At 34.4% G+C, this 19,361-nt stretch overlaps 1 protein-coding gene across 5 annotated transcripts in view; it reads left to right on the top strand.

Annotated features, from left to right (window-relative positions):
- The window catches only part of LOC125675869 (maestro heat-like repeat-containing protein family member 1), a 93,333-nt gene extending 74,884 nt beyond the window's left edge, over positions 1 to 18,449 (top strand). For all 5 annotated transcript variants that reach the window (XM_056164921.1, XM_056164924.1, XM_056164932.1 and 2 more), the window contains 11 exons: positions 225 to 362; positions 666 to 736; positions 1,625 to 1,762; positions 2,125 to 2,245; positions 3,864 to 4,010; positions 4,818 to 5,006; positions 5,444 to 5,599; positions 5,686 to 5,820; positions 6,722 to 6,824; positions 13,930 to 13,995; positions 16,558 to 18,449. In XM_056164921.1, the coding sequence (XP_056020896.1) occupies positions 225 to 362; positions 666 to 736; positions 1,625 to 1,762; positions 2,125 to 2,245; positions 3,864 to 4,010; positions 4,818 to 5,006; positions 5,444 to 5,599; positions 5,686 to 5,820; positions 6,722 to 6,824; positions 13,930 to 13,995; positions 16,558 to 16,640 (1,347 nt within the window). In that variant the 3' untranslated portion in view covers positions 16,641 to 18,449. The remainder of the gene's footprint in view (positions 1 to 224; positions 363 to 665; positions 737 to 1,624; positions 1,763 to 2,124; positions 2,246 to 3,863; positions 4,011 to 4,817; positions 5,007 to 5,443; positions 5,600 to 5,685; positions 5,821 to 6,721; positions 6,825 to 13,929; positions 13,996 to 16,557) is intronic.
- The last annotated feature ends 912 nt before the right edge of the window (positions 18,450 to 19,361 follow it).

Genomic DNA, 19,361 nt, shown 5'->3' with positions numbered 1-19,361 from the left:
TGAGTTACAGTTCACTAACATTAAGTATAAATAACTAGGACAGCTACCAGTACTCCAACGGCAGTGAGTTACAGTTCTCTACATTCAGTATAAATAACTAGGTCAGCTACCAGTACTCCAATGACAGTGAGTTACAATTCTCTAACATTAAGTATGGCGGCTATAAACTACCATTTCCTTTAGTGTTTGTGATGGAAGATTTTTTGGTCTTGTTTTTGGTGTAGGTGACATGTGCCATGAAGATCATTTTTGACTGTGAAGAGACAGAGGAGCAAGTTGTTAAAGCCTACCATACACTGATGGGAGCATTGATGCTGCGAATAGGGTCATCTGTCGGCGTCAAGCCAGCCAGGCAGAAAGAGGTAAGGGTTACATTGGTGAAGTGGAGAAAGAGAAGGGTCATGTTGCAGAGAATTAAGTTTAACAAAAGCCATAAAAGTGAAGCTAATTAAATGTAAAGGGACAAAGAGTTCTGATATTAGCTGACATCACATTTTACCCAGTGAGGGTGTCAGCTAGAGGAAGGCTTTACCTGTACAAATGTTTGATAATGGAACACTATGCTATTATAGCTCAATGAAACTTTGTTTTTATTATTAGTTTGATTGTATGTTTGTATTAAGTGTTTTGTACTTGTACTCTGGAACATGTATTGTTAACAATAGATGGAGAGAGATGACAAACCCAAAGGGAAGAAGGCAGCGCCTGTCACCTCGAAAGTTCCCGAGCCTAGCCAGTAAGTTTAAAATAGATAGAAATCAAAGTACTGAAAGTACTGAATGCAAGGTAAGAAATGTTCCTTAACAAGTCCATTAAATTTATTAGAAAAAAATCATCTCCTTTAAATCCCAGAACCAAGCCAATAAGGTCGCTGGAATAGACTAATATATGAAGTATGAAGTGGTCAGTTTCTTTTAATTTTTCATAGTGAAATATTTTTACACTCTTCAGTATAAAGAAAGATTGAACGTAAATTACTTGAAACACTCATATGTCATTTGAATTTCCAATAAAACTTTTTATTTGATTGATATGAATTTTGCTTTAATATGATGGAATTATTCAACTGTAAATGTTCTTGCTACACAAATAACATCCATGACCTTGTTTGTTATTTTTATAGTAATTAAAACTAGTCTGCATTATAGTAACTTCTAAACTTGAAATATATGAATCATAATTTACATGATAAGCTGATGAAATTTGTGCAGCAGTAGGAATATTGGGTAGATAATCCTGCTTATTCCCATACCAATATTGTTTCATATGATTTGTGTATGCCCTTGCACAGAAGCTCTGTTGTTGATTTCATTTGATTTCCTCCATAGTAAGCAATGCATGATGACATATTATGAGTTCCTAGTCAAAACTACACAGTACATGTCACAAACAATCAGTATTTAAATAAACATGCTTAAACCATGTACCAAGAAAGGAAAGTTTTGTTATACATGTATATAATGCATGCATTTTTGATTATCTCATTTGCATGGAAGCAATTATGAATATATAGCCTCAACTCTCATGCATGTTCCAAACCTTTCCATTATTTTACTGAAGTACGTATGCAAGTGCTGTATTACCTTGTTCCTATCAGAAGTGGTAATGATTGTTAAATTTTCAGGGCAGCCATAGAAACATTCAGATCTTTCCTAACAAGAACAAAAAGTACTGACATCATTGATATTCTAACAGAAGAGGAATGCTGGGAAAAGTTTGAAGAAGAGGAGAATTACCCAGAGGCCTTCACAATACTCACAAGGTATTGTTTTCTGTATACCATATCCTCATGCATGTTTTCTAGAGTCACACAGGAAATTTGCAAATGAATTACAAACCTAAATTTTTTGTGAATGAATTTTTTGTTTTACTTTTTTGTAAATGTTTATATTTCTTTGCCTGTACCGAAAATCCTTTAATTATTCTACAGGCTTTTTTTTATACATGTAATGCTGATTTGATTCTCTATGTGGATAAGAGCTTTAAACTTGTGATCTGGTGATGATGAATTCTGGCATGATTGCAAAAATCAAATGATTATTGAATTATGTCAGGCTTTTTGCAGTTCTTTATGTATAAAATTGTAGTTTTTCAAACTTCCTGTCGGCCTTACGATTTTTGCAGGGCTATGGTGACTAGCAGTGTGGCAGGGCCTCACATGTCCGAGATTGTGGCCTCACTGACCTCAGCTCTGTCTAGTCTGTATGACCTGCAGAGAGTAGTTGTGGCTGCTTTCTTTGCAGAGGTAAGTAAATTATCATCTTTCAAACTACTCTTTAATAATTATTTATATGCTCCCCAAAGAGTTTTCGCGGGGGCATATAGTCACTGTCTTGTCTGTCCATCTGTCTGTCTGAGCTCATATCTCCTAAACCTTTAATCAGAAATTGATCATGATAATTGATCACACATATTTCTTGGGACCAGGACTTTTGGACCAAGGTCATTTTGTAAAGGTCAAGTTATTAAGAACATATAGCTAATATAAGGAAAAAATCCTTATTTCAACAGTTTTTAAACAGGTATTGGTCATATATCACACAAATAAGTACAGGTGACTTTCTATAATTCGAAGTTCAAGAGACCTTGAAACTTTTGAAAGATTGAAGGTTGAGCCAAATCAGGAAATTAAAGGTTTGACCATATTGGTTCAGATTTTATGATAACCAGATTGCATATTTACAACATCCTGGTATTGTTTTGGCATGTTGTCCCTAATATTTTTAGGTAATGGACTTGATTTCAACAACACAGAACTTTATCTTGCATAGATAAAAAGATTTTTTAAAGTTTATGTATCTGTTCTTTTTTCATGTTAAGATAGACTTAACATGTACATATTTACAGGACAAATTTCTTGTACATAACAAAGTTTGGTAGTCACTAAGTACACAGAGTCCTATCACACAAAGGACAAATTCTTCTAAATATAATGATGTTTCTTTGGCATGTTCTCAAAATTACTGTCTCATTTCAAGTTTAAACCAGACGAAATTAACTGCACTTATAGATGAAGTATATAACAAAAACAAAGCGCAGGTGGAGGGTTGAATTGATTAATTAAACAATTAATTAACTATCCACTCCACACAGAAACACAGGCAATGTGTTACCTATTTTTCCACCTAATTAACATGGCCGAGCTATCCCCAGGTATTCACCGTTATCCTGGTGAGGTCAAAGTTGAAATAATCATACGCTTGAGTGATGGTGTGTATACGTTACCACCACTCCAAAAGATCAAGAGTGAAAAACAATGAAATATGTTTTATAGGACCCAAATTTCACTTGGAAAGATCGGATATTTGAGAGACCAAGAGTAAATTTGCTTAGTTAAATAGAGAATACTCATGAGAAATCGGGATCGTGATTTCACTTCGATATATCAAAAAGTTCGAGAGATCAAAGCTCAAGCCATCAAGAGTCACTTGTAATAGGAAAATGGCTTTCAATCACTCAAAGTCATTTTGTAAAAGTCAACGTCACTCAACATATACTTTAGATATGAAAAAAACTTCATTTCAACAATATTTCAACAGTCACTGTCATTGATTATTCGACATATGAAGTATGTATACTCAGTATTGAATTTTGTTATGGAGAAACATTGGAAAAAATGAACATCATTTTAGATCACAAATAACTGCTCGAAATCCTGCTAGAGTTGAAAAGTGCACTCACTGGACCATCAATACACCACACTTCTAAGTTTTTCTTTGAGTAATACTCAGGTTATCACTAAGGTCCATGGGCCTCTTGTTTATTAAATGGAGTTGTGTACTGTCTATTATTTGGGCATATATTAAACATAATTTGTGTACGATTTCTATGTACATGTATACATGTATGTACTTTCTCTTTAGCTGATAAACCAGAAATGTATGGATAATGCTGACTTAGTGGAACTGGTGATGAACAGTTTGTTGGGGCGTTTAGTGGACTCTTCACATAAAGTCCGCATGTTGTGTATTCGGGGTCTCGGAAACATCGCTAGTGTCGGCTCAGAACTGGTAAGGCATATTGGCAACTTGGATAAATTGATCAGTATGAGAAATAACAAATTCTAACCCACTCTCTATTGAAACAAACCACCAGTTGACATATTTACTCTTTGTCCATTTTTTTGGGTATGGGCTGGCTATATAGAAAGGTCTTTGATTGTGCTGCAGGTTAATCTAATCCCTTACAAATTACTTTCATTTTGAAGCATTGGTATATAATATACCTCTTCCTCCTTAGAAATGAAAACTGTCAGTCATATTTTTTTAAAAAGATAATTGTTTTAGTCTGAAGAACCATCTTATTTGTTAAGTTTGCAGTGATATATTGTACCTTGTGTTGTATTTAAACAGAATGTGGGAGGGGTTTGATCAAAAAACATTATTGTTTGTAAACAAATTATCAATACCCAGTAGTCTAAAAATGTGAAGTGTCTTTAAATCTGCATATTTTAACCTCTGAGAAATTTTGATACATGTATAGTGTTGGAAGTGCCAGTTGTATTTTTATGTATATCATAAGTGATGCATGATTTTAATGCAGTACTGTAAATTCCCAAACATACATGAGGAATTCATTATTGCATAATTTTGCAAGAAACATCACTCAATTGTGAATTGAAATTACTCGCTTTTATTTTTTATACTGCTAAAGTACATGTAAAGACTCTTGATCAACAGAGCACTCGCAAATTTATGTTCTCGCGATTTGATGTATACGAGTCATTTTGTGATATTAAGTATTCGCATAAAGAATCTGCAGTATAAAATTTTGTTGTTTTAGAGGATACTAGTGACACAAGTTGACATTCTTTCCAGGTAAAGAAATACTCTACAACTGTGCTGTCAGCCATGATGGCAGGAATGGATGACAAGGAAGATCCTGATGATGACATCACCACAGAAGCCATGAGTGGGTTGTCACGGATACTCTGTGAAATTGAAGAAAGTCACATCCGAGCTATTCTTATTAACGTCTCTCTGAAAATCCGCCCATGTTTTGAAAAGGTATTTAATTTGTTAAGACTCTTGTGTCTTCCTTAGTTTGAAAAATGAATGGTTTTTAACCAGGGTTTTTATTTCTGTTTAAACTGGTCTCTACCTCCATATCAAATGACAGAGATGCAAGATATCATAGGGTAGGTGTTCTCCTCAGTACTCCTTGTTTGTCATAAGGGGCGACTAAATGGGCAGTCCTTCAGATGAGACCGCAAAAACCGACGTCCCGTGTCACAGCAGGTGTGGCACGATAAAGATCCCTCCCTGCTTAAAGGCCGTAAACGCCGAGCATAGGCCGAAATTTTGCAGCCCTTCATCGGCAATGGTGACGTCTCCATATGAGTGAAATATTTTCGAGAGGGACGTTAAACAATATTCAACCAATCAATCCCTCTACATTATACATATACAGTATACTCATATAGTATCCATGTCATGTTCTGTAGGAGAAGCCTGATGTGAGAGCTCAAGCTATTATTTTATTTGGAAATCTTTCCCGCTTTGGAGATGGTCCTTCTAAAGCCCCATTTTTGGAACAAATTCACAGCAATTTAGTCAGTCTTCTTCTGCACCTTAATGACCCAGAAACCAAGGTCAAAAAGGTGAGTGATTGATTACTAGAGAGAAATATATTTGAGGTGTAATTTCAGCTTGAACAAAAATGGAGGTTTTTTGGCATATTTTTCAGGCCTGTAAATTCTCCCTGAGACTGCTGGGACCTCTGATGGGGTCAGAGACCATTAATGACAAATTCCAGCGCCATCTCCTGGAGGATGCTAACCTTATCTATGGAGAATTCCTAAATGACCTGTCCAAGCTCATGGTATGTCATATATGAATTGCATTGTAAATCCAGATTTCCTACAAAGTGTCTACCTCTTATGGTATAATTAAAAGTTTTAATTATCAGATTATTAAATTTTCTGAAATCTATATTAAAAAAAAGACACAATGATAGCTCCATTTTGATGATTTGATGACATGACAGTTTTAATACAGACTGTACATGAACTTGCTGATGTGCCAGTTTTAATACAGACTGTACATGAACTTGATGACATGACAGTTTTGATACAGACTGTACATGAACTTGATGACAGTTTTGATACAGACTGTACATGAACTTGATGACAGTTTTAATACAGACTGTACATGAACTTGATGACAGATTTAATACAGACTGTGCATGAACTTGATGACAGATTTAATACAGACTGTACATGAACTTGATGACAGATTTAATACAGACTGTACATGAACTTGATGATGTGACAGTTTTAATACAGACTGTACATGAACTTGATGACATGAGTTTTGATACAGGCTGTACATGAACTTGATGACATGACAGTTTTGATACAGACTGTACATGAACTTGATGACAGTTTTAGTACAGACTGTACATGAACTTGATGACGTGACAGTTTTAATACAGACTGTACATGAACTTGATGATGTGACAGTTTTAATACAGACTGTACATGAACTTGATGACATGACAGTTTTGATACAGGCTGTACATGAACTTGATGACATGACAGTTTTGATACAGGCTGTACATGAACTTGATGACGTGACAGTTTTAATACAGACTGTACATGAACTTGATGATGTGACAGTTTTAATACAGACTGTACATGAACTTGATGATGTGACAGTTTTAATACAGACTGTACATGAACTTGATGACAGTTTTGATACAGACTGTACATGAACATTTTCAGATAGAGGAGTTTCCTGACAAGATTAACTTTTATGTCATGGGGTGTGTCTCCTTCTTCAAAAGCCTGTGGTCAGAGATTAAGAGCAATGCTGCACTTTTTGTGGGTAAGAACCTAGTGCAAGTTTTACATGCAAGGATTCGGCACTACTATAAATTGTTTCTACTATTACCTTAACTGATCTAGGCCAGTGGTTTGAACTATAAGTAAATAACTACCCAGATCTTCTGATTTTTGTTCACAGGAGCTGAAAGCTTAGGTGAGCCATTTCTGATCAAAGTTTTTCTGTTGTCTTTGACATCTTCTCCAGACCCATTGGACAAAATTTAAACAAACTTTTCACAGTGTTGTTGGATCAAGGGGATTTGCTTTTTGTTTTTTTCAAAATAAATTGTCAAAGGGAGATGGCAGGTAATTAGGAAAAAGTGTAACATCAAGAATCACTGGTCAGGAACAGAAAAATCTAAATTTGCATACCCCACATGCATGATTTCAGGTTCCTGACCATTCTCTCACCAGAGGGCGCGTTACGCAAGCTTCACATACACCTCTGTCAACGCTTGGAATCACGTGACAATATAATCACATTGATATAAACAATCATTCTTGGTTTCCTTTCCCTTTAAAAGTTCAGGCAACAGGTGATACATCAGGCTCTTTTCATAGTCAACTGACACTTTAATAAGTGCATATTTACCGTTTAGCTGTTTGTCTCTTATTTTACAAGTTTTATCGTATTTTTACAGCCTTTCTTACTTTTGATTCCATGTTTACATTTAAATCTCCACCACGTGTATATCCTACATTCATACGCACATTACGAAGTAGTTCCAAATTTATGATCAGAAAACGGCGATTTTAAACAAGTTACAGTAAGCATCAATTTAATTGCACCAAAAACATATCATAATATGACTAAATATTTAGTCCAAAACATAAATGTTAGATCAAAGAAACTTTTACAAGATTTCTGTAAAAAGCCGTTGACAGAGGTGTAGTGCGAGGAGTGCACGGAACTCTGGGTAGAGAATGGTTCCTGACTTGTAAACCTTGAAAACAGTGTCAAATATACAAAGCAGATAATTATATAGTACTACAAAGAATAATTAAATACAAAATAAAATATGTAACACAACACAAACTGTGACACAAACTGCAACATTTGGTCCAAACCAAGAGGGAGGAATGCCCACCAAAAGCCAAAAAATAATAAACCTCAATACATGTGATTTTCCCCTTTTTAATTCACTTGAGCTGAAAGCTCAAGTGAACTTTTCTGATCACCCATCGTCCGTATGTCTGTAAATTTTTCACATTTTCGACTTCTTCTTCAGAACCACTGGGCCAATTTCAACTGAACTTGGCACAAAGCATCCTTGGCTGAAATTTACATGAAAGCTTCCTAACATAGTGAAGATTTAATAATAGGGTATCAAAGTTTTTACATGCAAATATATAGGGAAAATCTATAAAAAACCACAGGGCTAGGAAAGTAGAAATTTACTTTACATGAAAGCTTCCTGATAAACATGTAATGCAGATTCAAGGTTGTTAAAATCATGGCCCCGGGGGTAGGGACCACAATAGAGGATCAAAGTTTTGCTTACAAGTACATGGGGAAAATCTTCCCAAAAACCACTGGGCCAGAAAAGTTTACATTTACATGAAAGCTTCCTGAGATAGTGCAAATTCAAATCTGTTAAAATCATGGCTCCTGCGGGTAGGCTGGGGCCACAGTAGGGGATCAAAGTTTTGCATATATAGGGAAAATCTTTAAAAATCTTCTCAAGAACCATTGGTCCAGAGAAGTTTACATTTACAAAAAAGCTTCCTGACATACATTTTTAATGCAGATTCAAATTTGTTAACATCACGGCCCCGAAGGTAGGATGTGGCCAAGATAGGGGATCAAGGTTTTACATACAAATGTATAGGGAAAATCTTTTAAAATCTTCTTCTCAAGAAGCACTGCCCAAGGCCAGAAAAGTAGAAATTTACATGAAAGCTTCCTGACATAGTACAGATTTAAGTTTGTAAAAATCGTGACCCCCAGGGTAGGATGGGGCCACAATAGGGGATTAATGTTTTACGTGGGGATATATAGGAAAAAATCTTCTCAATAACAACAGGACAATCATTAGTTGTACTAATAATTTTTCAAGCATCTTTAGTTAGTGCAGATTCAAATTGTGGCCCCTGAAAGTAGGATGGAATCACAATATAGGATCAAATATTTACATGGGAATACATAGGCAGTGATTTTTCAAAAGGGTCCTGTGGCTTTTGAATTGGGAAAAATTGTCAACATTTTGATCAAATTGGGAAAACCTAGTCATTATTGTAAAATTAATATGCTATTAAAATATACATGTATCATATGAAACAAGAAATTAAACACAAATTGATGTCATTCTTCTTCTATTTTACATATTTAACTTTCTTTTCTTGAAGCTCTTAAAATTTTCGACTATTCTTTCAAAATCACCTAGAATTGATGCATCTGTCATGTTGTAGTCACATAAACTATTCTCATTGAACTTATTCTTTAAAAAATACGTTTATTGCCAATTTTTATTATTGGAAAAAAGTGCAAGTTAAATTTGGAAAAAATTGATAATTTTTGGGAGGGAAAAGGCGGATATTCGGACCTAAAATGGGTCTTAAAAAATCACTGATAGGAAAACAGATTTAAAAATCTTCATCTCAATAACAGCAGGGTCATGATTAGCCATGTTAATTATCAAGCATCCCCAGGTAGTGCAGATTCAAATTTGTTCAAATCATGACACCTGTTGGTAGGTTGGGGCCCCAATATGAGGTCAAAGTTTTACATAAGAATTTATAGGGAAACATATTTAAAAATTTCATCTCAACAACAGCAGGGCCATGCATGATTAGTCATATTGATATGCAGGTATCTACATGTACAGGTAGTTCAAATTAAAGGGACCTCAGGGATAGGGTGGGGTCACAATAGGAGATAAGAGATATGTAACCTTGTGACTTTCGAGTTTGACCTACGTACTTATAAGTGGTATTTTCAGCGAGACACAAATTTAGCTATTTGTCCATGAATTATGGATATATATACAGTACCCGCAACGTTATTCTTGACATGATAAACGATAGAACACGATACATGCACGATAGGATAGGATACACGCACAATACGATAGGATACACGCACGATACGATAGGATACACGGTAAACCTGATAAACGCAAAACCTGATAAACGATCTTCACGATAGACCTGATAAACGCAAAACACGATAAACGATCTTCACGATAAACGGAAAACCTGATAGAAATGTTGTAAATTTAGAAACAATTTAGACAGAACGAAAGTTTGATACGTACAAAATAATTTCATTATGTTGATAATAATATTGAAGGATTTCAATACTTAATATATACCTAAAGCATATAATGTAATTATCCACGGTTGTACGTTTATTTTTTAAAAATTCTATTTATGTTTTCTTTAATGTCATTACAGCTACATTGTAAAATCCGGAAGCTAAACTATATACGGTATTGAATTCATTATTAGATATCTATATGAATTTTCTCAGCCAATGATTCTAAAACGTATATTGTCACCTTGAATGTTTAATATATGAACCATAAATGGAGTGATTGATTTTTATCTTGCTTAACGTCTCGCTCAAGAATATTTCACTCATATGGAGACATCACCATGACCGGTGAAGAGCTTTTACATTTAGGCTTATGCTCGGCAATTACGGCCATTGAGCAGTGAGGGTTTTTTAGCGTGCCACACCTACCGTGACACGGGGCGTCTGTTTTTAAGGTCATCTCCGAGGACCCGTGGTATTCACACTTGATGCCGAGTGTTTAGCAATTAATCAGGGAATTAACAAAATGGAATATAATGTAGTGTTATCATGCTTCAATAGCTCTCTTATTCTATTGTCTATTATCTTGGATATCAAATAAAACTAAGTAATATTTTGTGTGTAGCGAGGAGGGGGGTTATTTTGCATCAAGCTCCGAGTTCACCGCTCTGTCAACAACTACAATTATTTTCATAATGACCGCTTTAAATTCAATCCACTGCACTACACCATATGCTCATATGTTAGATATTTCTACACTATGAGTGATAACTGATAGTCATAAGTAATTGGAACATATTCATATGAATTGATATTTTGTTAACAAAAAATAAATAAACTATTAAAAACATATACGAAACCCGGCTTGATTTAAAGTCGCAATTTAGAAACGCTTTAAATTAAATGTTTGTGTTTAGCATGTAAAAAATTCAAATAATCATCAAAACCGGCATACATTTCCAGTATCTACATGTACGACTATTGGTATATGTGTACATGTACATGTACAAATAAAAAAAACCCAACGATGACAGCTGAATCGTGCCCAATTGAGCAGAACTTTGGGAGATGCAATATACCCTTGCACTCTTTTAAAACTTAATCTTCTAAATGTGTGAAATACAATGTCCCTGAGAATGTTTACTGTCAAAACATGGGTGATACACAAAATCAGATAGATAAGAACGCGCACAAGTTCAGTAGTTGATATATATTAAGTTGAATACAGGTGAACAAAATCCGAAGAAAAAGAACCATTATTAAAATATATGCAATAAACAATGTAATTTACTGATTTTTCCTTTCAGATGGAAACTTTCTATTTCTCTGTTAGTGTTAATTACAAATAATTGTTTCTAGACAAGGAACTGTTTATGAACTCCAGATGAAGGAGCTTTCAGTTTTATTGTCCTGGGTTTGCTCGACAAACCACTGCCTACTTTCCAGACAGAATGAAATTGCGATAAATTTTCACCCTCTCTGGATAGACATACAGCTCTTTTTCTGCTTTAAAATCAACAGCTTTATGTTCTCCTTCAAATATACTGTCTTTCCTCGATTCCTAAAAATAGCTTCTTTAACAAAACGAATAAAGCTTTCGGAAAGTATCTTACTTTTTCATTAGATTTAATATACGATCCCGATAGTTTCCGAAGCTACACGATAAACGATTTTCACGATAAACGGAAAACCTGATACACGCAAAATACGATACACGATAGACCTGATAAACGCAAAACACGATAGAAAACGGAAAACCTGATACACGATAGGATAGGATACACGCACGATACGATAGGATACACGCACGATACGATAGGATACACGCACGGTAGAACACGATAGGAATGTCAAGAATAACGTTGCGGGTACTGTATTTAGGGAGAGCTAATTTTAGAAACTTTATCACTCCAAGAAAGACAGCTATTACCTCCGATACTGAATAGAGATAGTAATAATCAATTTTAGCGACCTCAATGCTATTAAATCTTTGCTAAAATTTCTACTTATACGGTACGTTTTAGAAAACCTAACCTATTCAATGTCTCCTGAACTATTCTTTAAGGTAGACCTTTCATATTTGGCATATGTTAGGTTTTTTATGGGAAGACCTTTCATTTCATGCTAGGTCATTGAGCTTGGCCTTCTCCAGAACAACAAGGTCATGTTAAGTCATATTGCTTTTGAGGAATCACCATGCTGTGTGAATTCAGGTTTTGTTTTGATGTGACCCTTTAAGTGGGACCAGAACATGGGACCAAATTTTTTCATTGGAATAAAGATAGAAAAAAAAACTTTTATAAATTACAAATGCTAAACAACAGGGCCATGGTGACTCGGGTGAGCGATGTGGTCTATGGGTCTTGTTTAAAGCTAATTTTACATAGATGACAAACCAAGATATGTTAGTGAGTGATTGGTCTATTCTAATCTACATTTGCATAAGGCCACACTTTAATATTTGTTGGTTTGGTGTTGCCAACACACAATTAAAACTGCTGGGTTGGTAGATAGAAAAACTCTTTCTGGTTTTTTTTTTATCTTATTTTATTGGAGATGGAGGACAAAACATATAGATTTGACCCTTTAAAAAAAGTCTGGACTGAAAAATTAATAAATGGTTTGATGTCTTTGCATAACAGAAAAGTTCAAACTTTGCCAGAAGAAAAGAGACACTTTCATGATTAATGATATGCCATGTTTTAGAATGCAAGTCAACAATGCCAGATTATTTACATCTAATTGTGGCAGTTTCTGTTGTGTGGCAGAACCAATCTGCATCATTACCTTTGATTCATCTTACATGATGGTGAAGTGGATCCGGATTTAGTGCATGGATCCTCAGACTTAAGTTACTCTGGAATCATTTAAATTATTGAGGACCAATTTTCATGGATTATCGAGATTTTACAGTTTCATTAGGGTGTTATTTTGTGGATATCATTTTTGTACATTGAAACATATAGATTGTGTCTTTCAATTGTGGTTTGAAGTTCGGAGAAAAATTTAGCCCCTGCGAGATCTAATGACTCCACAGTCTGTGAATTTAGAATTTAAGTGAAATGCCAGTTCTATACAATTTCAGCACTTTAGAATGGGTCTGGATAAAATTTGTCGGTTTAAGTTTAGCATCCAGATTTTGTTGACTTTCTGAGGATCTCCTTTTTTTTCTGTTTTGTGTAATAAGTCCGCTGGAACATTATATCAATTAAGATCTACTGTGGAATCAGTTTAATTTGTGGGGACCAATGTTTGTGGGTAAGCAAAATTTTGCTGGTTTGTGGGGACGTCATTTTGTGGGTAAGCGATATGATGTCACTAGGAGAGATCTCTACTTGGTGTAAAAAAATGTTCGAGGACATGTAAATTTGTGGGTAAGAGTGACCCATGAAATCAACGAACATTAATCCCCCACGAACAATGATGATTCCACGGTATATTAAACTGATATATTCTGTTGAAAACAATACTTTTCCCATCAAATAAAACACTTGAGCTTTATGTTTTGGCATATCTGCCTAGTTATTTATCATAATCCGCGGGTTCGAGGATCATCGGGTCATAGAAATGCTTTAAGTGAAAAACACATGAATGTTAAAGCACTGTGAGATAATTTGAATTGATGTATTACTTAAATGTAAACATTAAAAATTTCCAAATTAATGTATCAAAAAAAAGTTATTGGGACAAAATATCAGGAATATTTTCTCAGACCACACCAATTTTACCAGGTCAACTGCCAACGCCAAACAAATAAAATTTTATATATGGCCTAATGATAAAATTTTCTCTGCGTAGGAAGAAAAAATCAACGGTGTGATACATGTGTTGTAATGAATTGATTTTCTTTCAGGTTATTTGCTGGGTAATTTGCACGAGTCTAGACAAAATGTGATATCCAAAGAGCATGTTTGTTCAGGTGTGTATGTCCTCCGCCTGCACATATAATTATTCATCTTATAAAACTGTCTACATCCTAAGGAGTAGATGACCCCTATTGATTTTTAAGTCACATGGTTAAGGGTCAAACTAGACACATGAAGATACTGTCTGCTTTATATCTTGAGAACCCTTTGCTTGACAGACACCAAACTTGGTACACTGGTACATCCTAAGAAGTAGATGATCCCTAATGATTTTTAGGTCACATGGTCAAAGGTCAAGGATCAAACTGGACATATGAATATACTGTCCACTCAATAATTTGAGAACCCTTTGTTTGACAGACATCAAACTTTGTACACTGGTGCATCCTAAATAGTAGATGACCCCCTATTGATTTTTAGGTCACATGGTCAAATGTCAAGGGTCAGACTGGACACAGGAAGATACTGTCTGCGCAATATGTAGGTTTATTATATACTTTCAATTTCATCTCTTCTTTTTTCTTTAAAAGTTTGCGGGCATATATCACACGATATATGCCCAGAAACATTCCGACCCGCAAACATTACGTCACAATCAAATTTCTACGCCGTTAATTTTCAAATTGTTCGTGTTTTTCATCTTTTACTCAGTTAAACTGATAAAGTTATTGTTAAAAATAAAATTATTGTTAGTTTCTAAATGAAATTGAAAGTATATAATAAAAAGGTTATAGACTTTGTATGGGAAATATGACGACCTCGTTTTTTGTCGCGGACGGACCTCGCAAGCTCAGTCCGTCTACGCGCCAAAAAACTCGGTCGTCATATTTTCCCATACAAAGTCTATAACCTATAATTATTACTGATAAAAATTTTGCAAATATAGATATATATCTTCACTAGATGAAATCCTGTGCAAGCGCAATCACAGTTAAATAATATTTCATAGAGGAAGGACTTTTTAAATGCGTGTTTGAATTGTTGTGCACAGGAATTCAATGAACAATATCTTTAATTCAAATGAATATAAGAATTTTTTTTTGAATAATTGCGTGCATTAGTTGTTGTGTGTATTGATATCATATACAGTAAATAAAACTTGATTATTAGGAAGTCACTTGGAGCTCCAAATTAAATGTTTCTTAATATGTAACATAAATGATCTCTCTCCATATTGAAAATTAGATTGAATTAGATTAAATTAGATTGATTTTAAGAATACAATTGTGATCCGGCATGTCGATTAGTTGACCAAAGACAAAATGAATGGTCGTTCATAATTTCAAAGTTTGAACCTCAATATTATGAATGTGTTTATAATGGTAGTTTTTGTCCAGTGCCACAATTTAAGGGGAAAAATTATGAATACATGTCGTTTCTTCTTGTCAAACACAATTATAATCGAAAACAAAATGCACTATTTGAATGGGAAACAAAAAACTACTATTTTGTAAACAGTGGCCTGATATCTTGGACAGGTAATAAGTGTACAACCTAATGGTAAAATGTTGTAACTTTAAAAGTTATAAGGCAAACTTCCCAGAACAGTCCCGGACCATTCGACATCTGACATATTGTACAGTTTTTTTTACTTATTACTTACGTTCAATTTCTGTGTCATCACAAAACATGTTCAACCAAAATAATTATTTTGTGTGTTTATTATCCATGTGTTTGTACATATCAGTAACTGTTTATAAATTATTACAAAAAGTCGTAACAGTGACTTCTTTTATAACAGAAAAAATTATGAACATCAAAAATATCAGATGAATATTGTATTTAAAAATTTATTGATGTTTCAGTTCATTAGTCTCGGGAGGGGGGGGGGGGTGTTCTTTGTTGAATGAAATATACATGTATATAAGTAAAATAAAAATCTTCATTTCAATGATAAATACGGGCCTAGTCAAAACTATTATAAGTACAACTAACTCTGAAAACCTACACAATTTTATGCTGATCATGTTGTAGTTTTGTCCCCACCCCCACCACTCATTGATCACTCATTTTGGGTGATCAATGAGTGGCGGGGGCAGCCCCGGACTTGACTAATCATGTTGTAAACCAATCGCAACATCTCGGCTTGCCGGAAAGGACTGAGAATGTAGACCTAAGGGTCTATGATGTTGCCTTCTTCTGGGTGCTTCGTTCTGGAAATTTCCCTAAGGATGATTTAATACTAAAATCACGGATGGAAGAAACAAACAGGCATATTTTATTTAATCAACAATTATCAAAACTTATTTCTTCTGTAAGATCAAAATCAAGCATCATTAAACAACAGATTAACTTCATATCGCATTATCTTAAGTTGTGATTTTAAAAAAAACCCAGAAAATTGGCTTAGATCCGCCAAAGTGTCTCTGGCACTGTTCCTGCATTTTTGCTATTTCAAAGTAGTTTATCGAAAATGAAAGTAGGCTTTTAATTTATTTTATGATACTTACTAATCAAGTAAGATTCTATTATGGCTTACGGACTTCACCTCACATATGAAATAATATCAAAGATGCAAGCAGTAACTCTGGAGCAAGCATATCGGAGTAACAATTATTAGCAACATTTGTTAATTTATAAGTATAGATGATCTGACTGAGATGTTTCAATTTCAGCATTAATCATGTTGCTGAAGGACCAGACCCCTGCTGTACGCTGCCGAGCTGCAGAGGCCATCAGCCTGCTGTACGAGTACTAGATTTGTCATGTCAATGTGCTGGATAACAGTTGGTTTCAGAAAGCTTGAATCTGAGGATGAGACCTTCTATTTATGGTGGAAAATTTTCACTGACCTCTAAAACTGTGCATTTTTGCTTTATGAAGAGACTTGGTCAAACCTCTTGATTTCCCATAGTCCCAGTGCCAGCTTTAAGTTCATCTTGTCATTTTATAATATGTGTGTTATTGTGATGAAAGAAATCGTACTGTATGATATTTAATCTAACATATCCTGATGAATAATATATGCTTTAGAACAAATCATGTGGAAGAACTACATCAATATTATAGAGACAAGTTAACAGAAAGAATGTAGATCATGTAGAAAATGGCTTGTCTGATGAAATTAAGAATTGTATATATTTTCAATTATAAAAGCAAGTGTGTAAACAAATATTTGCAGAAATTGCAGTGGTTGCAGTGGATATACACTCTTGCTTAATTAATACAAGTTACCCCTTAAGTTGACCAAGACAAAATTTATTGAATAATAAACATGTTCACCATTGTACCTATAACATGATATTCATCATTCTACCTATGATGCGATATACTCCTATTTACCCATCATCCATTCTATTTTTGATTCAATTCGTTAATCCTTTTGTTATTGAACTAAACAAATTAATGCTTCATTATTGGGCTATTTGTGCAATATATTGTTTTGGAGGTATCTATAGTTAAACATTGAGAAAGTTTCAAAGCCATCAAATTTAATTTCATGTCTCAGGTTTTTCATTCACATGATACATTATCATTACAATATGTCATTTTTGCACATCTAATGTGTATCTATTTTTCAACTTGCTATCCTTTTGATAATGTTATTTTTGGTGTTGTTATAAATTACTTGTTACTGGGGGGGGGGGGGGGGGGGGGGGGGGGGGGGGGGGGGGGGGGGGGGGGGCTGTACAGTAGCATTCAGACATCAAAAGAGTCTTCCTGATTGTGGAAAAATTTCTGTACACATAGTTGTAGTCAAGACTTCCAGCTAACACCATCTAAATAGAAGAGTTTGTTGCAACTTTATAATTTGGTTTTATTTTAATGAATATTTGTACAGCTGGGTCCAGAAGTGTATTGGGGTATTTATACAATAGAAATTTGGGAGTTACATATATTAATTTATTTAATGTGATTGTTATATGATTGTATGTTCTGTTGGTAAATGCTGTTAAAATATTATCTAAATGAAAATGCAGTGAACATGCAGCTAAGGCCAAAATAAGATTTATCAATAGTTTCTCAGACACTGCTGCATCAGTTGAAAAGGTACCGCATGGAATTTTTTTCCTCAATTTTTATTTGTTTCTTTATGAAAACAATGTAAATCTTGTGTTAAAGATATTTGTGTAAAACTTTCAGAATTAGGTTTTAATAAAATTGCAAGTATATCTTTGATCAATCAATTATTGAATGCATACTCATTCATGTGCAAGTGTTTAAGAATGATAGTATGCGCTTAGTAGTAAGTAATGTGAAGCTATTTTTTTATATATAAAAATAAAAATTCTATTTCTTATTCTGTATATGAGAAAGTTAAAGGCAACTCACACTAGTCAAGTTAAAAGAAAACCTTCCTGCTTCATCAAAAATTTGAAATTTTGTCCTGAGAAACTATTAATTTGTTTGGCCTAATAGACATCTGCTCTATCAATGTATAACATTGTTGATATTGTTTATATATGATGCAATATGAAAGATGTGTGACATTCCAATTTCAGTAGTTTTAATTGTTGAACGGAGAACAATGTGAGTCCTCTTAAGCAATAAATATATGCCAACTGACTTTTGTTTACACCCTGTTGCAGTCGTTTATACAAGGGGCTATAACTCTTACACATTTTTTGTCAACTATAATGAAGGCAATACATCTGTATAATTTGTATGCTTGAATACCTCAAAGCATAAGTTTGTGAAAAAATATAAACTACAAAAGATAAGAAGGAGCAATGTAGTTTCCTGTTGTAAAACTTGTTCAATCAATTTTTTTGTAAACTTTTGTCTTTGGGCTGTTGCAATTTAATACGCCTATCATAGGACCCGGTGCGTCTGCACATCTATCCATCTACCAGCACATTGTTAATCACATAAAAAAGTACTCAAGGCTAGGATCTTCAAACTTGGTACACATGTTCCAAATGATTAGAGGAAGAAGCCCATTTGTTAAAAACTACATGGATAATTGTTACAGGCACAAAACAAGATAGAAACAGTATTAATAAGGTTAGGTTAATAAGATTGAACCATTATAATGGGTTGTTTTATGGTATAGTGTGAAGGTTTAGGTTAATAAGATTGAATCATTATAATGGGTTGTTTTATGGTATAGTGCGGAGGTTTAGGTTAATAAGATTGAATCATTATAATGGGTTGTATTATGGTATAGTGCAGAGGTTTAGGTTAATAAGATTGAATCAGTATAATGGGTTGTTTTATGGTATAGTGCAGAGGTTCTTTATGTCTGTCGACATCTCATCCATCAGCATTGTGTGAGAAGGAGACAACTCATAAGGTGAGGACAATCAAACCTGGTATCCATATTCCCTGGCCATGGTGAGAGGAAGATGCTTGTTATTTATTTATCAACTTCATGTTTTCAATGGGTAAACAGTACTGGTAAGACTAGGATGGTCAAACAGTACTGATATAGGCTAGGGTGATCAAACAGCACTGATATAAGACTAGGGTGATCAAACAG

The sequence above is a fragment of the Ostrea edulis genome, chromosome 1 (genome assembly GCF_947568905.1).
Source record: "Ostrea edulis chromosome 1, xbOstEdul1.1, whole genome shotgun sequence".
NCBI classification, from domain to species: domain Eukaryota; kingdom Metazoa; phylum Mollusca; class Bivalvia; order Ostreida; family Ostreidae; genus Ostrea; species Ostrea edulis.
The sequence above is the reverse complement of the archived record's forward strand: the minus strand, read 5'-3'. Positions and strand labels throughout refer to the sequence as shown.